Consider the following 24,988-nt stretch of genomic DNA (forward strand, 5'->3'; position numbering starts at 1 on the left):
AATTAAATCAAATAATATATAAATTATATCAAATAGACATAACATATAAAAACAAATAATTAATATTTGATATTCCAATATGAAATAAGTAAAGAATATGCAAACGTTTCTCCGAAATAAATTAAATGGATTTGTTGTAGACGAACACAGCCGACATTGTGTATTGAAATGGTGGTGATTTATGCGTTTATTTCCTTTTGGGTTATGCAGTAATTACAGTTTATTTCCTTTTGGGTTATGCAGCAATTACAGTTCTTGGCTATACCGATCTTTACTTATAATCATTTGAATGATCTTTCTGATGTTTTAATAAACGTTGAGTGTTTGTACCCTTGCTTGCTTTCCTTTAAATTGGATTTTGAGGATACTTCTGTAAATCATTCTATGTTTTTAATTGTCCCATTTCGAGTGTCAAAATTTATAATGACACCGCTTTGTGATCATTTTTGTTTGTTCTCTCTCGTGGCCAAATATTCACAGTTTTATCTTGACTGTGTTAAAGAATTAATTGTCTCTAAAGACCTAAAAGAATTTATCTTTAAACAAAATGGACTTGATTTTTTTAAATCACTCTGGATCTTTGTCTGATTCTTTGACAGGATTACTCAGGTAAATGGCTGTACAGCTTGACTGGTTGGATCTCGTATTCCGGCAAATAATACATCATTGTTGTTTGCACTTTGTAACCTGTCCTATTGTTATGAAATCCGTTCCTACTTTTATGAAAGCTTTGTCATTTATCACATCTGGTACACAATTTGGTGGAAATGATTCTATTTAAGAGTATCTGGTCAAAATCTACTTAGTGGTCCCGCTAAACCTTTTATGTCCATTTATGTTGATTTCTTTCTTTTGTATTGTACCTTAAGAAACGACAACTATTGACCTCCAATACACACACAGGAGAATGAATAAATTTAATTTATAGGGGACCCGTCTAAATGTGTATATACTATTATAATGATTTTCGCTAATGAAGGTAGCTTATTGCTCGTTTTTACCTTTTTTCGTACCGTAATTATTCTTCAAACATTTTTGTAGGCAGAAAATTAAAATTAAAAGTATTTAAATGCTAAGTAAAATCAACAGTGAATCCGTGACAATAAATCTTTGACTCCTGAAAAATGTACATTCCAGTGAAAATAAGAGACATAAAAGAGATACAGGCGGACGACATTTAGTCATCCGCATCTAGAAATATTAAATAATTGTTATCAGCATAATCACGTGTTTTACATTTTGATAGTCCGCGTATCATACGCGGACTATTAATACGTAAATATTTTTCATATTAATAATGATCCAAACATTTAGATATGCTTGAAATCAACGAATCGGATAAAAAATATAGAAAAATAATTTAATTAAATGCTTAGATTAAAGAACTCTATTTTATATAGTCCGTACGTTAAGAATAACACCACAACGACAAAGATACCTGAGCAAACTAAGATAATTTTAAACATTATTTTTCTCCTTAAAGTTCTTTTGGTAGCTTAAGGAAAGTGAAGGACAATGTCCCAAAAGGTAAACATAAAACCAATCCTCAACTATCAAAATTGGCAGTAAAATTAATATCACTATTGCAGGTTTTCCTTCCTGTATTTTTTGCAAAGACGCGTATATGTTATATTCACAAAATGTCTTGAATTGGACCGAGACTATCAGCAAAGCATTATGGAACAGGTGTAATAAATAGGCGTGGTTTTGTTGACTTTTTCTTCCATGATGTTCTGTTTGAGTACACGTTTCGAACAGACAAAAAAAGAAAACAAACTGAAGAGTACCTAGTTCTCAAAATGGCGTGCTTGAGTGTGAAATAACATATTCATTGATACAAACATAAAAGACAGCCACAATGTTTACAGTACCTGCCTAAATATATGTTACTTATTATATTTTAACATTTCAAAAGCATGTTTCATCAAATATTGATCAACCGATGTAAATCTGTTAAGACCAAAACAGTTTACCCCATTTCCGTTTAAAAGTAACTTCAAAACATTAATCGATTTTTTTTATCATCATCCTCGTATTTTTTAGCACTTCAAAAACATGTTTTATGAAATATTTACCATCCAAACTTAATTATTTTAAGATCAACACAAATAGTTAGTTTATAAGTAACTTTAAATTATCTTGTAATTATCATCTTCGTCGTCGTTGTCATCGTATCCATAATATAATTTCTCTTTTCTTCTTTTTCAGTCTTGAAGATGAAGTAGTTGTTGAATTAGTAGTAGTAGCAATGGTAATAGTAATAGTTGTAGTGGTATTAGTAGTTGTAGTAATAGTTGTAGTGGTATTAGTAGTTGTAGTAATAGTAGTAGTGGGTTAAGGAGAAGGAAAAGGAAGTGAAATAATACTAATACTCGGGACTCTTTCGCGTCATAAGCATACACCTACTGGTTCTTATACTTGCGAGAATATTCAATAAAAATGGATACATCAATCGTATCTGAATATTCACTTGAATCGCCAATAAATACTTTAAAAGGCAAATATTTGAATACATATAATATCCAAAATCAGCTTTGCCTAAAATAAATAAACCTTTTATTCAATTAGATTGGTAAAACTGTGACAGTTTCACGATGTTAACAAACACATTTGCCACAACAGAATATTATCTCTGTTGTGTAAGTTCAGCATCTATGCCTGAATATCCATTTATATGATAAGAAATTGTAAATGGATTAGGTAATAAAAGCGTTCATCTATTAAATACAAGAAAACTCTAAATGTACCTACAAGTGCTTAGTTCTTTAGGATCTAAATGGGCGACAAGGAAACTTCCCAAATCTGTGTATGTAACGACCGACAGAGAGGTTATGTAAATGTTTACTTTACAGAATTGTTTTCATCAAAGATCTTTACTATTTTCATAGACATGACATCACAGAAAGCAAAATTTCATTACAAATATTTGCTATTACATGTATTTTCATGAAAATATGGATGTAAACACTTTAAAAAATCGTAAATCATTCTGTCAAGATTTATCTTTTCTGTAAAGAGTCTGTTTTTGGCGGCAGAGGGAGTGCGATGATACTGGCTTGAAAGTTACAGAATGTATTTTAGAATTATCTAAACCTGGTTAGTAGAAACAAAATATTTTCTCTATTATCAGGATATGAAAATAAACAAAACAGAAAACTAGCAATTGACCAAAACAAAGAATTAGTTAAATTAATGTTAACCCACCTTTAAATGCCATTTAATCTTTAAGTCAACAAAAAGAGGGTTTATAAGAGAATGATCTAGAAGGAAATTGTTAACGAAAGTCAAAATATTGACGGAAATATATTCTTTAATGTTCTTTTAAGAACACATTTTATGTTTTGAAAATTGCGAAACTTGGTGATCAAAATCGTACTTTCTGCTGGGATGAATTGACAATGTTGAAAATAGCATAATAGTAATTAAATAAAAGTAAATCTGAAAACGAAATGTTATACTCAAACGATATTTATATCATTATTTTTGGTGTGGTTTTTTTGTGTACATGTAGTATCAGGTGACCATTATGCAGTCAAGGAGATCGTGTACTTTGATATATGCGAATATATATTACCCCTCATGATAAAAGCAAATCCAAATATTAAAGGAACACACGATTTCAAAGGTATATCATCCCAGAGTGAGACGATTTAGAGTTAAACGCAAATAGCTTAATATCAAGCAGGGTAAAATTATTATTGAGCCAAAAGGGAATTTAACATTAAGCCGCCATGCAGATATGCATAGGGAAATGACGTAATGTTTAAAAATTCGGTCATTGGTTTCACAGGATATGTCTGTCTGGTTACAAATGCAACAATGTAACATACTGGTTCTGGCGGCGTGAAGTATGATTGGTCGGAGTTCGTCTGTCGTCTAACTGCAATTTTATATCTTGAACAATTGACTAGCAGCAAATTTTGTTACAGAAAAAGTGACTGGCCTATTTTGATTTTACTTGATAAAAGTATTGGCATAAACGTACAATGAAGTAGTGCATCGTAGACTTGAATAGATTATATACAACATCTTCCGGGATTAGAGAGCGTGGGGCATGTAGAGAGTGGGACGGACAGACAGACGGAAAGGCAAAACCCACCGAAAGGACGACGATCAAGTAATTTTAGTCTGAAAAGTTGGAAGAGTCACCTTAATAGTGTCTTGAACACGTGCCTTCAAGCAGATGAAGAGCTATTGTCCATTGTAATCAAAATCGATTGACCAATAAAAGAACTTGTTACTTGACCTATTAGATTATCAAGATGGTGACTTGTCCACATGCTTTGACTCGAAAGTAAAATGTGTAATGACATGTGTCTATGAAAGCTGTTTGCATTGTCTTAATTGGTAAATATAACGAGCATTCTGATTGGATTCGATTATCTTAATTGGTGAATATAACGAGCAATCGGATTGGATTCGATTGTCTTAAATGGTAAATATAGCGAGCAATCGAACTGGATTCGTTTCTTTCAGCTGCATCCAATCAGACAGCGGAGCGGTAGATTTGTTTTGACTTGCCAAAAATCTAAATAGTAAAGCTAGGCAACAATAAAATTTTATTCTGCGGTACAACGCCTATTTTTTGTTTTTAACTTACCGCACCATGATATTATATATTATTTTAAAGACCAACAATTTCATTTTATGAGGCAGGGGCCTAGGATTTTTTCACATTGTTTCAGGCTTTCGAACAGTTGGTAAAATATCTTTTTCTGATTTAAAGCAAAATGACAACATATTATCCATTCGACCAAAACAATTGTCTTGAGAGAAAAGAAAATATCTCAGATCCAAAGAAAACCGCACCACTACCACCACCCAAAAAACGAATGGTCAGTACCTCGCACATACAGTGGATGAGTCTGCTACGTGTATGTTAACTGTTTTATAAGTTGTCATCTAAAAGATGTACCTAAAGTAGGATGATTAAGTTTGCACTTTAAAGACATTGTGCTGACACTAGAGAACTTGTTGATAAAAGTAGGAAGCATTGACACAGAAGCCTACAGTTTACTAACCTTCTCTGCTGATAAAATAGGCAGGGAAACTTTGAGTGGGATGCTAAGAACAGGGACAAGATGATGGCGAGGGGGACGGGGGGAAGAGAGAGAGAGGGAACATAAAACAAGCTGACTCAACAAACAAGAAAATAATTAGTGGACCTGAAAAATGATATAAATTTCAAACAGAAAACAATTGTAAATCTTAGGATAATTTTTGTGACTCTCAATGAATGCATTTTTAAGACACACATTAACATACGCTAATAAATAACAAGTTTTCAACCCATTATTGTTCCGAAAGTTGGCTTTAGCCCGAATATTATTTACAAAATCCCTCTCGTCCGCCATGCTGGTATATTTGACACGTGTCAAACATGTGATTAAAGGTTCCTAAATATAATTATATTTATAATATATTAAATTAATTTGTGACGAGGTATTTCAGACTTATTTTTATCAACCACTATATTGTAGGTAAGATTAAAGATTCAGGCGTGATTCTGGCGTGATCTTTGTTTATTTATTTTTTTTATAAAAAGAAGTGAAACTATGAAAAGAATGTTACTTGGAACCTTTCTGCACTACTAGGGAGGTAAGTGCACTTATAGAAGCAATGAGTACAGATAGAGACAGACACCATTCATCAGAACTCCTATTAGAAGATGAATCATTCCCTTGTAAATTCGTAGCTAGTACTGGAATCTATAGCAGACACGTCACAAAAGAATAATCTTCTCATCTAACTTACCCCAAAAATGCAACGTGAGATTGTTTCGCCTGGCTGAAGGTATTTATTGCACTCTTTTTTCCTCTTTCTTTTTGTACACTATGAATGGTCCCACTGACAATTTGTACACTCACAATAAATAGAAAAGGAAAACGTGACGTACCATATTTGCATGGAGAAATCCAAATTATACGTCTGCTTGGGAATTTAATAATCAGCAGCTCGCGGGCAATACGAAAGACGACAGAGAGGTATTGGCACTTGTAGGTAAATAAATGGTATCAGTAGTATTTAACTTGTTTCGTTGGATTTCATTTTTTTAATATATTTTTTCTCCTCCTCTCATAGTTATTTGAAAAATACAATATAAAAGCAGTAATAAAATTGTAAGACCATGAGCAACACAATCTAGCTCCACTCCACCCATCCCCTCTACCATTATGTACCACGAATAACGTTGTCAAGCTCCACTCCACCCATCCCCGCTACCATTATGTACCACAAGTAACACTGTCAAGCTCCACTCCACCCATTCCCACTACCATTACGTAGATATGATATTGACTCCTTTGTCCAGCTGGCTACAGCTCTACAGTAAAAAGTCATTTTGTATATGTAAAAAATATTACAAGTTAATCTTCTTTCATCCTTTTATTGTTCAGTTGCGACTTTGATGGCATCATATTTAAAGTGGGGCAATGGAAGATATTTCTATTTTTACGGGCATGGATTGATTTTAATACAGAGAGGAATCACTTGAAGCTCAGAAAGATCTTTACGAGATTGGTCCCAAATTTGTTGACAGCTGATCACAGACTCGGGTTGAAATCGACAAACAACTACTCACCAGATATGAAGAGTTACCAGCAACGCTCAAATGAGATTCTCACAGACGATGAAACATGGAATAACTTTTCTCAACCCGGCTCAAGAGAAAATAATAACGTTTGGATCGGATAAAACGAGTACATACAACAAATCGATCAACGGTCGCCACGTGCTGTAAATATGGCAATAAAATATGTTTAAACTAAACCGAAAACCAATTAGAGTTCATCTTGGACTTTTGAAGTTATGCGATTCATACTTGTTGCCCTGATCTGTCAGAATTTTAATATATTTAAATTCTAAATGTGAACATTTAACTTTATGTTAGTTTTTGGAAGGGTGTGTGTGATTTGGATTTTTAACGTAGCTTTAACGATTTTTCAGTCATATCGCCACGATGTCCACAGTGTGGCAGTTTATAGTGATGTCTAGCACTGGGGAATCATGCCGCAAATATGTAGCATGATGTTCCACCCAGACACATTATTCTGACATGAGGCCGACCAGTCCTAACACTAACCTCTAATGCTGAAAGCCAAGAGAGGCAGCTGTTAGTACCATTTTTGTATAAGTCTTTGGTATAACTCGGCCGGAGATCGAACTCACGACCTCCCGCATTTGAGGCATACGCTCTAACCACTAAGCCACCGCAGCGGTTTTTTGGAAGGGTTTAACCTCCTAAATTTATGTTAATTTCTACATTGTTTCGAATTTAACTTTTTGATGGTACTAAATAACAATTTTTGTGACGAGGTGCCGTAAAACATTACATACATACATACATACATACATACATACATACATACATACATACATACATACATACATGTTCGAGTCTCGGATTCGGCTGATGTGGGTATGAGAGAAAGCTTGCCAGTAGCTTCTCGTGGGTCGGCGGTTCTTTCCGGGGTTTTCCCGGGTTCTTCCTCCACCATTAATACTGGCCGCCATGTATAGCCTATCGTGTGCTGAAAAATGGCGTTAAAACCTACAACATACATACATGCATGCATACATACATACATACATACATACATACATACATACATACATACATACATACTTGTTGTTGTTGTTGGCAAGTTCCTGAGACGAGACGATAATTTATCCATCCGACCATCGGTCAACCTGTGTTTACATCCCTCAAGCCTTCTTCTCCGCCTCTGTCGGATGGAATGACATAAACTCTTGATAACATACGTTCCCTCTGTGTGACGTAGTACAAGTGGATAATTGGGGGTGGGGGGTCCAAACATGGGATTTCAAGGGGGAAGGATAAAGAGTGTACAGGTCCAGACTCATGTACGATATGAACGGGTTGTGGTTGGTTAGAGCCACCCATATTCTTTCTCAAACGAAAAGATTTTAAGAATGAAGTTTATAGATGTTCCAGAATACGAATTAAAAGTGGAGCGGATGATGATTTGCGATGCTATACGGCATCAAAACTGTTAAAACTGTCCTAATTTAGACAAGTGTCTTTTACTTCTGTTTTAAAATAAATTCGATACATGTAGAAAAATATTCAGAATAATATTCTTTTTTATTGTAAATATCTTCGATATTAAAAATTTAATTACATAAAAATATTAAAATAAAGTAAGTTATAATTTGAGAAAGTAAAAGTTCCATGCCTCCATACTCAGGTACTTTAATAATGAAAAATACTATTTTATATTTAACATTTAGATAGCACATATTGTAATTTAGGTAACAAATGCTATATATGCAACAGATGTTATATAGGTAACAAATGCTATATAGGCAACAAATGTCATATAGGCAACAAATGCTATATAGGCAACAAATGTTATATAGGCAACAAATGCTATATATGCAACAAATGTTATATAGGCAACAAATGCTATATAGGCAACAAATGTCATATAGGCAACAAATGCTATATAGGCAACAAATGCTATATAGGCAACAAATGCTATATAGGCAACAAATGTTATATAGGCAACAAATGCTATATATGCAACAAATGTTATATAGACAACAAATGTTATATAGGCAACAAATGCTATATAGGCAACAAATGTTATATAGGCAACAAATGTTATATAGGCAACAAATGCTATATATGCAACAAATGTTATACAGGGAACAAATGTTATATATGCAACAAATGTTATATAGGCAACAAATGCTATATATGCAACAAATGTTATATAGACAACAAATGCTATATAGGCAACAAATGCTATATAGGCAACAAATGTTATACAGGCAACAAATGCAATATCGGTAACAAATGTTATATAGGTAACACATGTTATATAGGTAACAAATGCTATATAGGCAACACATTTTATATAGGCAACAAATGTTATATAGTTAACAAATGGTATATAGGCAACAAATGTTATATAGGCAACAAATGCTATTTAGGCAGCAAATGTTATATAGGCAACAAATGTAAAATAGGTAACAAATGTTATATAGGCAACAAATGTTATATAGGCAAATGTTATATAGGTAACACATGTTATATAGGCAACTAATGTTATATAGGCAACAAATGTAAAATAGATAACAAATGTTATATAGGCAACAAATGTTATATAGGTAACACATGTTATATAGGCAACAAATGTTATATAGGCAACAAATGTAAAATAGATAACAAATGTTATATAGGCAACAAATATTATATAAGCAACAAATGTTATATAGGTGACACATGTTATATAGGCAACAAATGTTATATAGGTAACAAGTGTTATATAAGCAATAAATGTTTGTTTCATAATGGCTAATACGATATGCAACATCATTATAAAAAAGTGATGAATGTTCCCTTTTCAATTTCACATACCGAGGAAACAATGTACTAACTTATTTTATGCTTTGCCGTGAAAAAATAGATTTTCCAAGTAAAATAAATGGTTCATAACCGCGTCGATAATAAGATAATTGGGAAATTCGCACCTATTCGTAAATGCATACGTGACCAAGTGGTAAGAAATCTGCTACTTCAGTATGTTATACAAACTATACACACGTTCCATCTTGCTAGCCACTAGAGTTTAGCATAAAATAAATAAAATGTGCTTCCTATGGGAGAATAACGGATACATTTCATCTCGTATTTGTATCCAGTCCATGAAATATATTCGTTATTCATTCATCTATATAACACGGAATACGATTAAAGGATTATGACCGAACTCTACGTGTTAAACCCTCATTTTGGAGCCGTCAATACTGACTTTCTGTACATTTCGAGGGTAGCGTTAAAAGAATTTCATTTATTGCTTAGTTCTCCGATAAAGGTAGACATTTCTCTATACGTAGATTTTTTTAAAAAAAAGATTATGTAAATGCCATATCTATTATATCAAAACGGTTTTACATGTTGAATATAACCCTGGTTTTCTCTTGTGTCACCAAAATTAGAATTATCATAATATGAGAGAGAGAGAGAGAGAGAGAGAGAGAGAGAGAGAGAGAGAGTATATAAATGCCTATTCCTGAATAATCTGGGTCTCTGCTTTCTGTAATGAGACCGTTCCTTTCAAAAACCTCCTCTCAATCGCGCTAATATAGTCTTCTATAAAGAGTACAATCTGGGTCTCGGACAATTTTGTGGAAGAAGAGGTTGTAGAGCTCATATGTGCTTTTACTGAAAACAAATTAAAGCGGGCGTAGCTCAACCACACGAAGTAAAATATTGTTCTGCCACCAATAATTTCATTTCATGGTCTCTGACATTGACAAATACCGATGCAGACAAAGCGTTACAGACAGACACGCGATTTTTTAAAAATCTATTACAGACAAATCAAATCGTGTACACAAAATTCACAATTGTTAATGAACTTAGATGACTGTATTTTGTATAGGTATTATGTGCACTCACGCGTACAATTTTGTATAGGTATTATATGCACTCACGCGTGCAATTTTGGCGAGACTTATAAGAATAAAAGTCAAGGAGAAGAATTGTTAGCTGATTAAAACGTCCAGATTTGTTTAAATACTGCAAATCTAGTTTTATGTACACCTCAGTACAGCAGACGCGTTTATATCCTCACTCTGTACTAAGTAACCGAAAATGTGTTCAATAGTCAATATATTTTAGGAAAGCTTTTCAACCTTCAGACTTCAACCATTTAACTAAAGAAATGGTGTATTACCTCTATATTTTGCCGCTTTTTCCAGGTCCCGCTTTTATAAAACGTCTCAGCTCTAAGCAATAACTGAGCTAAAATTATGCACGTCAATAACTTGTAAACTGCATTACGATAATTTCATTTAACCTTCACTTTAAATAAAGTTAGTTATTTTGGGGATTAATATTGCAGTGTTATCCTTAAAGGTAATTCCGACAGAGATGGCAACATTCTTAGCTGAGTACGTTCACCAGTTGAGAAAGTTTTATGAAAACAGGTCACGTTTGTTGGTAGCGAAATGTTACAGACAGGGTGAAATGTTGTGACAGATGCCAACGTCTGTAAGCGAAATTTTACTGATAGGGTGAAATGTTGTGACAGATGCCTACGTCTGTAAGCTGCAATTGAATATCTTTATAGCTTATTAAATGAAGATCCAAAAGTCTTCCGACTGGAATCATAATTGCTAAAATGTAAAGTAATTGAAGCTTGAAATTATAGGACAGGAACCTATTAGCGTCTTTAAATATTTTATTCGTCAGTTTGGATGGCTACAAAACTTTGGCTCATTTTAGGTCCATTTGTTTCTTTTCTCTCTTCTTCGTGTATTTGCGTTTGCGGAACATCGATAGGCAAAAAATGAACGCTATACAGACAGGCGTTAAGCTAACCTTTTTGGAATTACTCGTTTATTTCCATATTTAATGGAACTATGACATTTATGTGATTTTATGGCCCATAATAATAGTATGTACTATTCGGTGTTTTAGTTATGCTTACAAATAAATGTCCTGAAAATAAGATATCGTGTTATTAGAATCGGATGCATTTATTTGTACGAACTTTAGGCAGAGTTTTTTTTTTTTTTTCAAATTAATAGCGTAAATCCAGATCAGCCGTTTTAGAAGTAGAACTAACAGTGTACATCACGATGTGCGGTCTTATAAAGCCTCTCCAGGTCAAGGTCTACGCTGTTGTCATGAAGGAGAACTAACAGCGTATATCGTGATCTGGTGTTCACAGTCTATCTGCAGGTCAGGGTCTACGCTGTTGTCATGAAAGAGAACTAACAGCGTATATCGGGATCTGCCTTTTATAATCTAACTGCAGGCTAGATCTACGCTGTTTTCACGAAATAGTTCAAACAGCTTTATTGTGATCTACCGTCTTATAGTTTATCTGCAGGTTAGGGTCGATGCTGTTTTCATGATGTGGAACTAACGGTGCGAACCACGGTATGCTGACGCTTTAAGCAACAGGAACTCTGCTCGATGCATTTCGAAAATTGGGCGCATGTTGCACACGAACAGATATGGTGTGTATTTCATGAAATACAAGTGAGCACTATTTTAATCACTCTAACCAAAGTTTATACTGATTCATATTTCTATATGTCATTTTATTGTGTAAAAATGAAATGTAATCTCTAATCCCCTGTGGGCTCAATACCGTAGAAGTTCAGTGTACTCTAAAATTTTGAATAGGCCCGATGCGCTTGATGACGTAGATTAGGCCCCATGTGCTCGATACCGTATAATAGGCCCAAAGTAATCGATAAGGCACTATGGGCCAGATGTTCCTCGATAACGTTTGAACACCGGTAGGCACGATGTGCTCGATAACGTCTAATGAACCCGACGTGCTCTCCAGAATATTGTCCAACTTCACAAGTTCGGTGTTTTCTCAAAACCGATCACTTCTATCTTGGCATTATGTGATTGTGGTCTGCATGCAAGATTTAACTGCCTCCAAAATTGAAGAACTTGGCAACATATCGGTCTACGCACCTCCAAAACTAAAGATTTAGAAACGGATGTGGTCCAAAAAGCATGAGCAATATTACCTTTGCAAACACATGTGTTAACACATGTGTTTACGAACAATTGTGTTTAGTTTATAGTATAATTAAGGCACATAACAAGTCATGAAAACAAACAAAGCAGTGGGGCCAAGTGTTTGGAACTATTTTGCTACTCTTAACATATAGACGTGTCCTCAGAGCTGGTTGGCGTATGGATAATAACCAAAATTGGATAGCGGCTCGTCAGATAGCAGAGTCGCTTATTTAGCGACTATGACGCAGATTGTAATATCGCAAGAGGCGACTAATGTAGGCAGGAGCCGCGTTTGGTCAATGGGTAGGGGGCTGGACTCGCACCTGAATTTGTACGGGTTTTAATCCTACCATTAGATCAGCCTGGTTTGGCTAGATTAGTGTATCCATGGGCAAGGCACTTTACTTCAATTCACTATGCAGTTAATAACCTACTTTTGCTACTGTGCCCTAAAATACCAAAAATCAAACCAATACACGACATTCAGTATATGGAATTTAACATTAATATATTTTATCACTTACACATTATGATCTCACAGCCCGTGGCAAGTAATCTAGATGGTTTAAACGTGGATCGAGATGGTCCTCAAAAATACTCCACGAATACTTCTTTAATACTATTTAATATTTAGTTTCTTTCCGAATGTATTTGTGGGCCGAATCAAGTGAGATTGATCAACATTCATAACCTAGTGTTGTCACGAACTATGCTGTTGCAGAAATTCTACACTGCCGAGACAGAAGATTAAGAGTCTTTTTTAATGGACGTATTTTGGTAGCAAGTGTCAACTATAATTATGTGCTGATTATGCAAGTATCCCATTTGATTCCAACCCTTAGTTTGATCATATTGCCTTGTCCTTATAAAGGTTTATCAAGGGCAGTTGCATAATTGTTAATTCACTGGGTGCGTGTATAGATTCCAGGGTCAGTGTGAGTTCACTTTTTTCGTTGCCTGTAAGTGTATTTGTGGTTACAGTGTGAGGTTCGCGAGAGAGAGAGAGAGAGTTTTCACAGTCTTTTCGTGCTCTGTAAGTTTATATGGGGTTATATCAGGAGGACGATCACAATAGAGTCTATATTATATCCTAGGGGAAAATTCACGGGAGGATGCGATGAGTGGAGGAAAAAACCCAGACATGACCCAGGGGTCCATGACATATTTGTTCTGACACTTGAATCATTGATCACACATGCCAATTGTCAGGCACGTGAGACCAATAACTGATTGATGGAAATTGCTAGACGAAAGACAATAGTTGTACACAGATGCTAGGAAAAGGGAGAATTGAATGGGTGCATGATCCACACACGAATGTCGCAGAAAGGTCGGGGGTGGGGAAACCACATAATAAGAGCATTATTCGTATCTGTGCGCAACAATTTGCATTTTATATGGGCATTTTGTGTACTAATTTATGTTATTATTGGGAAGCTTCCAACAGCGTAACTCATTCATTATTTGAAATGAATGTCTAATCACCCCTACCGACCATCATCCCCCCTCCAACATACCGGTCAATATATTCGTTTATCCAAGTTTCTTTTCTGTCCTTGGGGTAGTCCGCGTGCATGCAAGGGCGGAGGGAATGTATCTCAATATCTCCGTATCTCGGAAAGTGAGGAAAAAAGGCAGTGATGACGTAATTCTGATCAGCCTCCGAATTCAAAGGTGGGATAATCTCACTTTGGTTATGTTTTATAGCCAAGCGGTAAGGCCCTAATAGACGTCTGTAAGTGTCGCTAATTATTATTATGAAGGCAAAATACTAAAATGTACTCAGTGATAGAGAAACAACAACTGCAACAGAGGCAGCAGCAACAACAATGATACTAAAACTAAAACTACAGCTACTACTACCAACAAAAACAATAACATATCCACGGATCAATAATGATATGATAAAATTACACCAATTATCCTTAGAAAATGCACACAGGCCATCAGCTATTAAATAATTCAAAATAATTCAAGTCAAATTGTCAAATTATATTATTACCAGTGACTGGTAATGGAATTGGAGCAACAGCAGCAGCAGCAACAACAACGCTACTACTACAACTACAGCTACTACTACTACTACTAATAGCAATAACAATAACGTATCCACGGATCAATAATGATACGATATAATGACACCCTGTCACGTTTGCTCAGCCCCAGTTCGTAAGTCGTGTATAAACTCAGGTATTATTCTGAACCATGTTTTGATGTCATAACACTGCCGCAGGCAAGAGTTAATCTCTTACACAAGGTTACCATGACCAGATTGAAGACCCGAGATCTTGGATCTGCACGGATCGAGCGACTTCCCACCTATGTGTTACAGCTCTGTCCTAAAATCAGAGGAACTGCGAGGAACGGGTGTGTTCTAAATCCGTCCCCAAGTGGACATACAACGAGAAGGACATTGCCCGCTAAGTTTGATTGAGAGAGCCACTCGTAATTTGGGGGTAAAACTTAGAAGGGATATTCTAAGAGAGGAGATTCTAAGGAAAGACAAAACTTCATAAAGGTCAGTAAGTTATTTGCTCGGTTTTTGCAGAATATTACGGCATTGTAATTGTAATTGTGTGTAGTATGTATACTTAATTACTATGATCGTTTAGTACGTTTAATTTACGTGCGTATTTGAGAAATGAGTTTGAATATTATGTAGAGAATTATGTAGATTGTTAGCTTGTGCTCAGAATTAATTTTGTAATTCGCTATTATATTGCTTCGTAGTAAACTAGTGCATTTATTCATGATATGTTAGATTTTACACATGCTTGAATTGTGAACTTGGAAAATGGTTGAAGTGTGTAAGATTATTTGATATGGACGTATGGATATATCAGAGCATGGATATTTGAATATTTGTGTACTTTGTACGAGCTGTAATGTACAGAAATGCGTCTGACTGCTGTGATATTGTTAGTATAATGATATTACGAATATGTACTGATGTGACGCAATCCATTGATGTATGTATGAGAAGTAATTGATACAGTGCTTTCATTACGACGTTGTTTTACCATACAAGAACGTACGAGTATTTCGATGTGAATGAATGCGTGACCGAAGAAATTGAATTGCCGTTATCAAATGATAGGTTGGGTGTAACGTGAGCTGAGAGGGCTAAGGAAAATATTGTACCGTTCTTGTGTTTTCACAGGAAGCGTTTTGGGGGATAGAACCTCCAGTTTAGATAAATCCCAAGTCTCTAAGAGGGGAGAGGGAAGTGAGACTAGCAGAGCAGTCGGAGTCGACGAGTCTAGTCGGTGGAGAGAGTCGAGGAGGAGGGAAAAGAGTCGAGGAGGAGGAAGTGGAGAAGTAGGAGGAGTATTAAGAAGCCGAGAAGGAGAAGGAATTTGGAGGAAGTCGGGAGGAAGAGGAGAAGGAATTGGAGGAATTGGAGAGTAGAATACACAGATGAGTAGAATACAGGGACAGGTGGAAAGCTATCCCACACTACAAATCAAATGATGCAATAGGCTATCACAGGGTCGAACTGAAGGAGAGTACTTAGGAAATTTTAATCATTTGATTATTGAATCATCATTAAATTGTTATTCGCTGAATTTAACTTGTTTGTATATTCAATCATTTAACCGTCGGCATTGCTGACTGGGGGCTCAGAGCTTTACATATATTTTTCACTAACTTAGCTTCCAACCAAAATCGAGCCTGGGTGGGACTGCTATAATAATTTAAATAAAATACTGGAAGCACCCCACCCCACACCTACCACAGTGACGGCATAACAACCCGTCACGTCACACACCCATTATCTTTAGAAAATGCACACATGGACCATCCGCTATTGTGTAATTTAAGAGAAAGTATATTTGAGTTAGAGTGGGATTAGCACTACGACAAAATGTTGAAACCTGTTCCGAAGGATCACTTGTGAAAACACAAATTTTCATTTGTCCTAACACAAAGAGCAAACAAGAGCCTTTCAAGACAAAAATACAGGTAAAATGAAGACATACATACGGACAAAGAAGCAGTCATGTTGATTACCTGTTTTTAAGGACCGGAAAATAACGGACTTGTTCCGAAACCAGGACACCAGTTCCTGACACTCAAATTCCGCCCGTAGTTCTGGAGGTTTTCGTATGACAGACAAAACACGTTCGTACACGGAAGGCATATTGATAAAAAGCACGGATTCGAAATATTTTAACGTGACTCTGGTAACAGCAAAACGCTGTTGTAGTTAATAAACCGTTTTCCCACACGATTATCACGTGCAAAAGGTTCGTGTTCGATGTTGTCAGTTCTCACAAATCTGCTGTTGTCAAAACCAACTTGAAATCTTTACTATCACTGACAATACAAGAGACTAAATTTTACAGATGATTTCCATACGTGTACGAGTTTGTAGGATGCTATGCAGATGTCACCTTGTCAAAACTTGTTACGTATAACTAGTTTCACAGCACATATTGTGACTGACAGCGTGCGAAAATGTCTTCAGTATAATCTCACATGAAAAAGCATATTGGCTACAAATCTGGTCTGGAATGGCGACAAAATCTCTCACTGTATTAGGGACAAAAACTAATCTCTTCTTGTAGAAGATGCACATCGAGAAAAGTATCACAAAAATACTTGCCAGAGTGACCATTTAACTCTGCAGAGTTCGGGAATGTGATTAACAGAAAGGTTAGAAGTTGATTCCTTTAAATTAGTAACTCTCGTAAAGAAAGACGCCCTTCTCGTGTCTGGGAAAGTTTTAGTATCATCCTTTATACCTGTGGTGAATTGATCCTCCTTTCAACGCGCCACCGACATTACATACAAATTTAAATTCGATTGTTCGACTGTACATGAAATACACATTTCACCAATCGTGTTTTCAGCCCCAAAGCCAAAGGAAAAATCATAAGTTCCTTTATATCAATGCGTGTAGTGAATTAACGAAGTTCAATCAAGGTCTGGAAGGGATTCTACTTGAAAAAGTTGAATAACAGATCATGCATGATACTAAATGGGCATCTATAAATGATAGCTTTCAGGTCGCTACATAAATTAAATCGATTTGTCGGGAAAGTTCAATAAATGTAAACATAAACCAGTATAAATAAAGAGAATCAGTTAAAAGTTTCTTTTATTTATTTAACGCAAAATCTCTGCGCAAATATGTTCACTCGTTTCAAATTCAAATGGTAGGTAAGTATTACAGAGGCTCTACGTTAATCTGTGACGAAATTTGCAATATGTGACATAAAGAAAAGCGTGACCGGTCATGTTTTTATCCTTGAATACAAACTTCCAATAAAAATACATTTTTGGTGAATCGTAAGGTGTTTTTTCGATTAAAATTGCATACTTAAAACGTTTTCGCATTCACCAGTTTGGAAAGCTAGTCGCTATAGCTGTGACTTTGTTAACTAGTATAAAATAGTGATGATGGACCTGATATGTTGAACTAACTGATCATGTACTCTGCCATAGAGATAGGTTTCTTGTATATCAAAGCTGGCTGGTCACGGCGTATGGCAATGGACCAGTGGTGGGATGGGATGGGGAAATAAAAGTTTGCTTTTCCGATAACGGACAGCCAAATCGTCTGAACGGAATGATTGTATGTTGTGAAGAAAACAGAGGACTGCCTTTCACAGTTTGTACAAGAATTGGTGAAAGTGCAGTCCACTGGCTTTTCCAAGGACTGATAAAGAGATAATTGGACCTGGCAGAGAGACAGATAAGTCGAAATAATGAAATAATTTAATGTTGTGAGGAAGACAGAGAACTACTTTGGAACAACTTTTACAACTGCAGAAGGAAACTATGTGTCAATACTATGCAGTGTTAAGTGAATCTCAATTGCGGACCTTTACATGGTTTGTGGTATTTTGACCTTCTGGACAATACGCAGCACACGAAAACTTTGATGCGCACAAAAAGGTTATAAATATAAAGCAAACAGAAATAAGATTGCCATGAACTATGCATCATACGCCCTCCGCGTGTTTAATAGTCCAATAGGTAGGCACTGGTAGGGCATAACTGACTCTGGACATTTTTGGTCAATTGGTCACAATGACCTGGAGATGAAACTGTTATTTTCTTATTAGAACAAACATGACCGTGACATGTTTTGACGTTTAAACCCCAACGGAAATTGGTTTCTCGTTTTTCTCAGATGCAAGCCATCCACACTATTTGGTAAAAGAACTTTGGATTAAAGTTATTGACCAAACTCAAGTTTGTTTGAGTCACAATAACTTTGACCTTTGACTTTCTGATCCCCAAAATTTAATGGCCTCTTTCACGCTTGATCCTCCACAAACTTTGGTTAGGGAACGGTCTAGAACTAAAATGATCATGCACAAAAAAAAAATGTATTCGATCAATAACAGCGACCTTGATATTTGGACCACAAAATCAATTTCAGTGGGCAGAAGATAATCCTAATTATTCTGATATGTTGGCAACAACGACCCCGATTTTTACTTTGGTAGCATGCGTTTACTTGAATGTGGTGAGATGATGGTGATGATGATGATAATAATAAAAATAATAACAATACTACTAATCATAACGAAAAGGAGAAGACGAAAAAAAGAAGAAAAAAGAGATGAATTTTCATTTAAATCATGGTGATTATTTAGAACTTAACATATTACTGTCGTGGGGTTGGGGGTTTGGGAGAAGGTTTAATATATCTTTATTCCTAAGTACATACCGCTGATAATCTGGTAAATATATATATATATATATATATATATATATATATATATATATATATATATATATATATATATATATATATATATATATATATATATATATATATTATTGACTAAGTATTGAAAAATATTGGAACTTAGGTCATGTGACAGCATATTGCCCGAATGTCCACTATTTTGTAATACTCGGTCAATAACCATTTTATTATATACTTCAAAATAAACATAATGATCCTTCTCCTTTATTATATGAATAACATAACTGAAACAAAAAAGTATTGCAACGTTTTACTTACCATTTCGCACGTCGTTCAATTAATGAATGAAACATGCACTACATGCAGTAGTAATACACACTACTACGACTGCCATGGAGGCGCGCGTACATGGGGTGATTCTCATTCGACACTGAACGAAACCAAGTTTGCTAGACAAGGAGCAAATCGCATTAAGAGGACGAAACCCTCCATTACGGATGGACAACTAAAACTTGCCTTGTAAGCAGGTAACCAAACTTAGACGTAGAATGGGGTTGACCTAAGGTAACTGAGTTGTACATTGTGAGGATGGGTTTCTTCTAAAGCCCACTAATTCTATCTTTATTTCCTCCTTTCGGAGATTACTAACAATGAGAATTGGTACAGACACGATAATAGCAAGGACAAAACAATCAATTACATATATGAATCGCAAACTCGTACATATAATCATAAATCACACATAGAAATTACATAGTCATACATATTTAAATAGGAATACAGTTTGTTCAATCCTGATAGCGTTTTCTACCAATAAAATGGATCATTTTTATATTCTCTAACTCAGCATAATATATACACATTCTCTAACTCAGCATAATATATACACTTTCAAAGTTAAAAGATAAATCGCAAGAAAAGAACCAATCCTGCGGAATACTTTGGTTCTCGTATAGTTTTACTGCAAAAACTGCATGGCTTCTCGAATATATTTACGTTTAATTTTATTTTTTGAATTAAGAATCAATACAGATACTTTATAATGCACTACTTTTGTTTTCGATTTCTTTTCTAACTGTGACGAAATAAAACAAGTATTTTGCTGAAAATTTTGTGAAAATCCCATGCCAATCTGGCATTCTGTTTAGAAGGAGTAGCAATAACAAGATTTTAAAGATGGCTGCTTCGGTGGCCATATTGGACGACAGATAGGCGCCGTTTTCATGCAGGACCAACTAGACATTATAATATGTCTTTTAGAGAAAACACCATTTTTTTAAAAACATAACCATCTATGCAGAAGTTGTAGCGATAACAAGATTTTCAAGATGTCTGAGCAGCACTATTTGCGTTTAGGATGAACTCGATCCTGAGATAAACGTATGTGTAAAGTCTTATGGCAATTCTCAAAGTAATTTAGTTGGAGTAGCTATAACAAATTTGTGCTAACGGTCAGACGACAGGGAACAGGCCATTCCATGATCTCTCCTTGTCTTTAACAGAACAATGAAAAACAGTACATAATGATGGACAGAAATGGGAATGACTCCGACCTAATGCACAAGTTCACATGTCTTCGGCCAGGTTAGGCAGCATTAAATATCCAAAACTACCCAAAACCTAACCCCAAACTACCCAAAATTAGCCCCAAACTACCAAAAACTATTAAAATATATCCAAAACTACTTTGATGTTAATGAAGATATATATATATATATATATATATATATATATATATATATATATATATATATATATATATATATATATATATATATATATATATATATATATATTGTTAATCATGGCATTAATAGCTAGATCATACGAAACAAGTACACTATATTTGTGCGGTGTACCTTGCATAATCGTAAGCAATGTAGTTAGATATAATCAGAGATGTTTTAAATTAACATGCATTATTGGTGTCGACAGAACTTTCAATTTAGGTCAAATGTCTGTCACAAAAATAGGAGTATGATTTGCATGAAAACCAATCAGTACCCTGTTTTCCTAGGGCCTACTGTCTTCATTAGGATCGTGAACAAAGCAACTGCCATACTTCTTTTTAATACAATGAAACTCGATTCAGACAATTTTACATTGGTAAACACGACGAAAAAGCCACAAGCAACACACTAAGAAACAAATTCCCAAATGCAGTCTTTTTACTCTCTATGAAGCATTTAACGAGACAATATCAGACATTTTCTTCAAATTCAAGGCTCCAGTCAGGAACATAGAGAACTTTTTTAAATAAACATCTTCAATGAAACAAAAATGGACTAATTTTCTGCCTAGATGAGCTTGAATTTTCGAAACGAGAGGACGATTTGTTGCGGTATTTCAACAAATATCCAAGGTTCAGAATGTAATACAAGTATTTGTCTGCAAACATTAAACAAAACGTCTTCAATCTGCTGAAAAACCAAATAATTTTTAAACTTTGGACAAACAACAATGCCGAATCTCTGAATAACCGACTGAAGCAAGCGACTGTACTGAAAAAAAAACCTTAGATTTCCGGACTTATGGTGAACTTCTCCACCGCATCGAACACTCAAATCGTGGACTCGAGACGATTTCTGTATGGGAGTGGGAACAATATTTTGTTTGGGAAATATGTGTTATGCTTGATGAATAAAAACACTTGATACAAAAAAATTGCTGACAATATAAAACTTATTCTCAAACATTTCTTAATTTCCATACAGAAATTAAAAATACTAATTCTATTCAAACAACAATAGGAGCATACAAGTTAAGAAACCGAACGTTTCTGCTCGTCGAAAACCAGGGCAACGAAAACGGTTGAAAGCTGAAAGGGCAGCTAATATTAAACATCGATGACTACATTTACAGGTTTTGCTAATAACGTGCCTACATATGTAATCATGCCTAGATAACAATAAAAAAATGAATGCTGGCTGATTTGGACCGTGGCTGATTCGACGCAAATTACGGGCGGATTTTGCCCAAATGACAGCCTGATTCAGATCATGTGAAATATTAAAATAAAAACAACAGAACACGTCATACCCAATTAATTTTATTAGTTATTGTTGTTTTCGTGTGCATTGTAAGAGAATGTAAACGGCTGATTTCAGCTCTTATTAATTACTGATCTCTCTCTCTCTTGTTGTTGTTGTAGGGTTTAACGCCATTTTTCAGTACACGATAGGCTATACATGGTGGCCGGTATTAATGGTGGAGGAAGAACCCGGGAAATCCCCTGGAAGAACCACCGACCCTCGAGAAGCTACTGGCAAGCTTTCTCACATACCCACAATGGCCGAATCCGAGACTCGAACCTACGCAGACAGAGGTGAGATGGCAGTGATCCATAACGGAGAGCGCCTTAGACCACTCGCCCTACCCCCTCTCTCTCTATATATATACACATACATACATACATACATACTCACACACACACTGATCGCAAAATTATCCCAACCAGCATTATATTTTGTGTTCTAGAATGTATTAAATTCAGTAAATTGGCAGAGGACATCAAAAATCAAAAATGCTGTAATTATAACAATTATAACGGGTTTTGCCAATTCATGGTCAGATAATCCCAATATAAGTGTTTGCTGTTAAATTAAGGAAGCAATGATCAAAGAAGGTTATAAACGATGATAATTTAAGATGGTATCCGAGGGTAAACTCATGAGATACCAACGTAAACAGACGAGGAAGTACCAGGGACGATCGAAGGCACTGTGAAAATCCTACGCTGACAAACGGACCTCCAACAGTCAACTACTGAAGCTACGTGTCAGCATTCATGGAGCGTATTAGTTTCTCCATTGCTATATTATATATAACAAATTATTTTAAATATTAATACGCTATTTTTTTGTACCTCGGCTCTAGTACATTATCCACGTTCAACAATAATAGAAACGTTTAAACGGCTCCGGTGGCCTAGCGGTTAGAGCGTCCGTATCATTTGACACACCCAATTGTATCCTATCTTACTTGTTTATTAATTATTTTTCGAAAATAAAAGCAAAAAGTCAGAATTTAAAGTGATAGATTTAGATTTAGATTTAATGTTTTTTATTCACCAAATATTCAAGGCATTTTGTGAAAAAATTCAAGGAAGTTTCAATGATAAAATAAACTTAGCCAAAACTGAAGTATTCCAGTCATGCTTTGTTATTCAAAGACATTTTAAAGTTGTATGAACCATGTTGAAGTCACCCTGATCCCAAACTTTTAACTCTCAAATCAACAGATATCTTCCGGTCTCATATGCAAGTCAACTACAAAGTTGTTTCAAGGCATGTGTAACAGAACTTAAGTAGTTTTGTGCAAATAGTTTTTCCTTCTTTCTAAGAGGTAACAAACGCGGCCAAATTAGATGCACGATTACATCACTAGTATAAGCACATTTTGCTCATTATTGAACCCACCCAAGATCGATATAACATAATCCCATATTTAAATTTTGAACAAAATCAGATCAGAGATAAAGCTTCAAGAGTGTTAACAAGCTCAGTCAACCAAATGCAAGATCACCTCATTAATATCCATGTATCTCACTATCAAACTTGATGATAGAAGCACATATTCCCAGTTTGATCCAAATCAGATCAGAAATATGGCTTCCAGAGTAGTTCAGTCAATCTGACATAAGATTAAACCATTATTATGCATGATCTTGCTCATTACTGAACTCATCTGAAGTCTTAATGATATATGCATATATTTCAAGTTTGATAACTGGATTAGAAATACTGCTTCTAGAGTGGTAACAAAGTTAGCCTTTATTATATACTCATTTTTTTCTCCATTAACTTTATATTGTCAGAATCGTTCAGTATTTTATGATATTGCACACCTTCATATTGCATTCTCGTGCATAAAAGAACTACTTTCTATTGTAAACAAACAATGGACGCAGACGCCAGCACCTTTGATTTGGAAACAAATCATGTATACTCGCATAGTAGGCGCTTTACGTTTTGGTTGATAAAATTTGTTTCTGAATGAAATAAAGCAAATGTTTCATGGACTGCCACATACCAGCTGCTTTGGTACATTCCGAGCCAACTTTTTTTGATACAATGTTTCGGATTTAGGCTAGCTATACAGTAGACGCCACAAAGGGTTCTTACAAATAACATACAAGTAACAAGGCATAAACTGTCTTTAGCTCGACATAAGAATGGCAAAAAAATATACTTTCAGTTTTACATCCTGAATTTCCTCAAAATGTACTTTCTTAGTTCTGCAAATCCGAATTACATGAGCCATATCATTGGTTCTCAATCTTGATTACACATTTTGAAATTGTACTGTAATTTCGAGTTTAAGTGCAATTACATGCTCCTTACTGCACTCAAAATGAAATAAGCATCTTTTTGATAATTGCAATAGAAAGGCTTCGTATTTTTCCCACAGTATGATTTCAAATATTCAATGACAGAAGCAGAAACACATTTGCAGATGTCAAAACGCTTCTCCCTCGCTTCTTCAACCGATTATTTCATGTGGAATTGTCACATATAAATCCAGTCCATAATTACGAAATTTCGTAGAATCGACAAAAATACCAAAACCTATTCATTCCAGATCAAACGGAAAACTTGTTGCAATGCGCATTCATTCAAAATATGACTCCAAATTTCAATTTTAAGTAGACAAAAACGCCATTTTCTTTCGAAACTGATGTCTAGCATGCGACTAAGATCAAATTTATCTGGGTTGAGTTATGTGCGCATTAATAATGTTGTTGTTGTGTAATCATAAATATGCGCTTGTGTATTTAGTTTGGAATACAACATATATTCATTTACTTTGTT

At 35.1% G+C, this 24,988-nt stretch overlaps 1 protein-coding gene across 1 annotated transcript in view; it reads right to left on the reverse strand.

The window, feature by feature from the left end:
* LOC149799208 (uncharacterized) overlaps positions 1-16,655 on the reverse strand; it is a 40,288-nt gene extending 23,633 nt beyond the window's left edge. The window contains exon 1 of the mRNA XM_089958161.1: positions 16,526-16,655. Coding sequence (XP_089814287.1) covers positions 16,526-16,655 — 130 coding nt within the window. The remainder of the gene's footprint in view (positions 1-16,525) is intronic.
* Positions 16,656-24,988: the final 8,333 nt, after the last annotated feature.

The sequence above is a fragment of the Sinohyriopsis cumingii genome, chromosome 5, assembly GCF_028554795.1.
Source record: "Sinohyriopsis cumingii isolate HCF-2022 chromosome 5, ASM2855479v2, whole genome shotgun sequence".
Lineage (NCBI taxonomy): Eukaryota > Metazoa > Mollusca > Bivalvia > Unionida > Unionidae > Sinohyriopsis > Sinohyriopsis cumingii.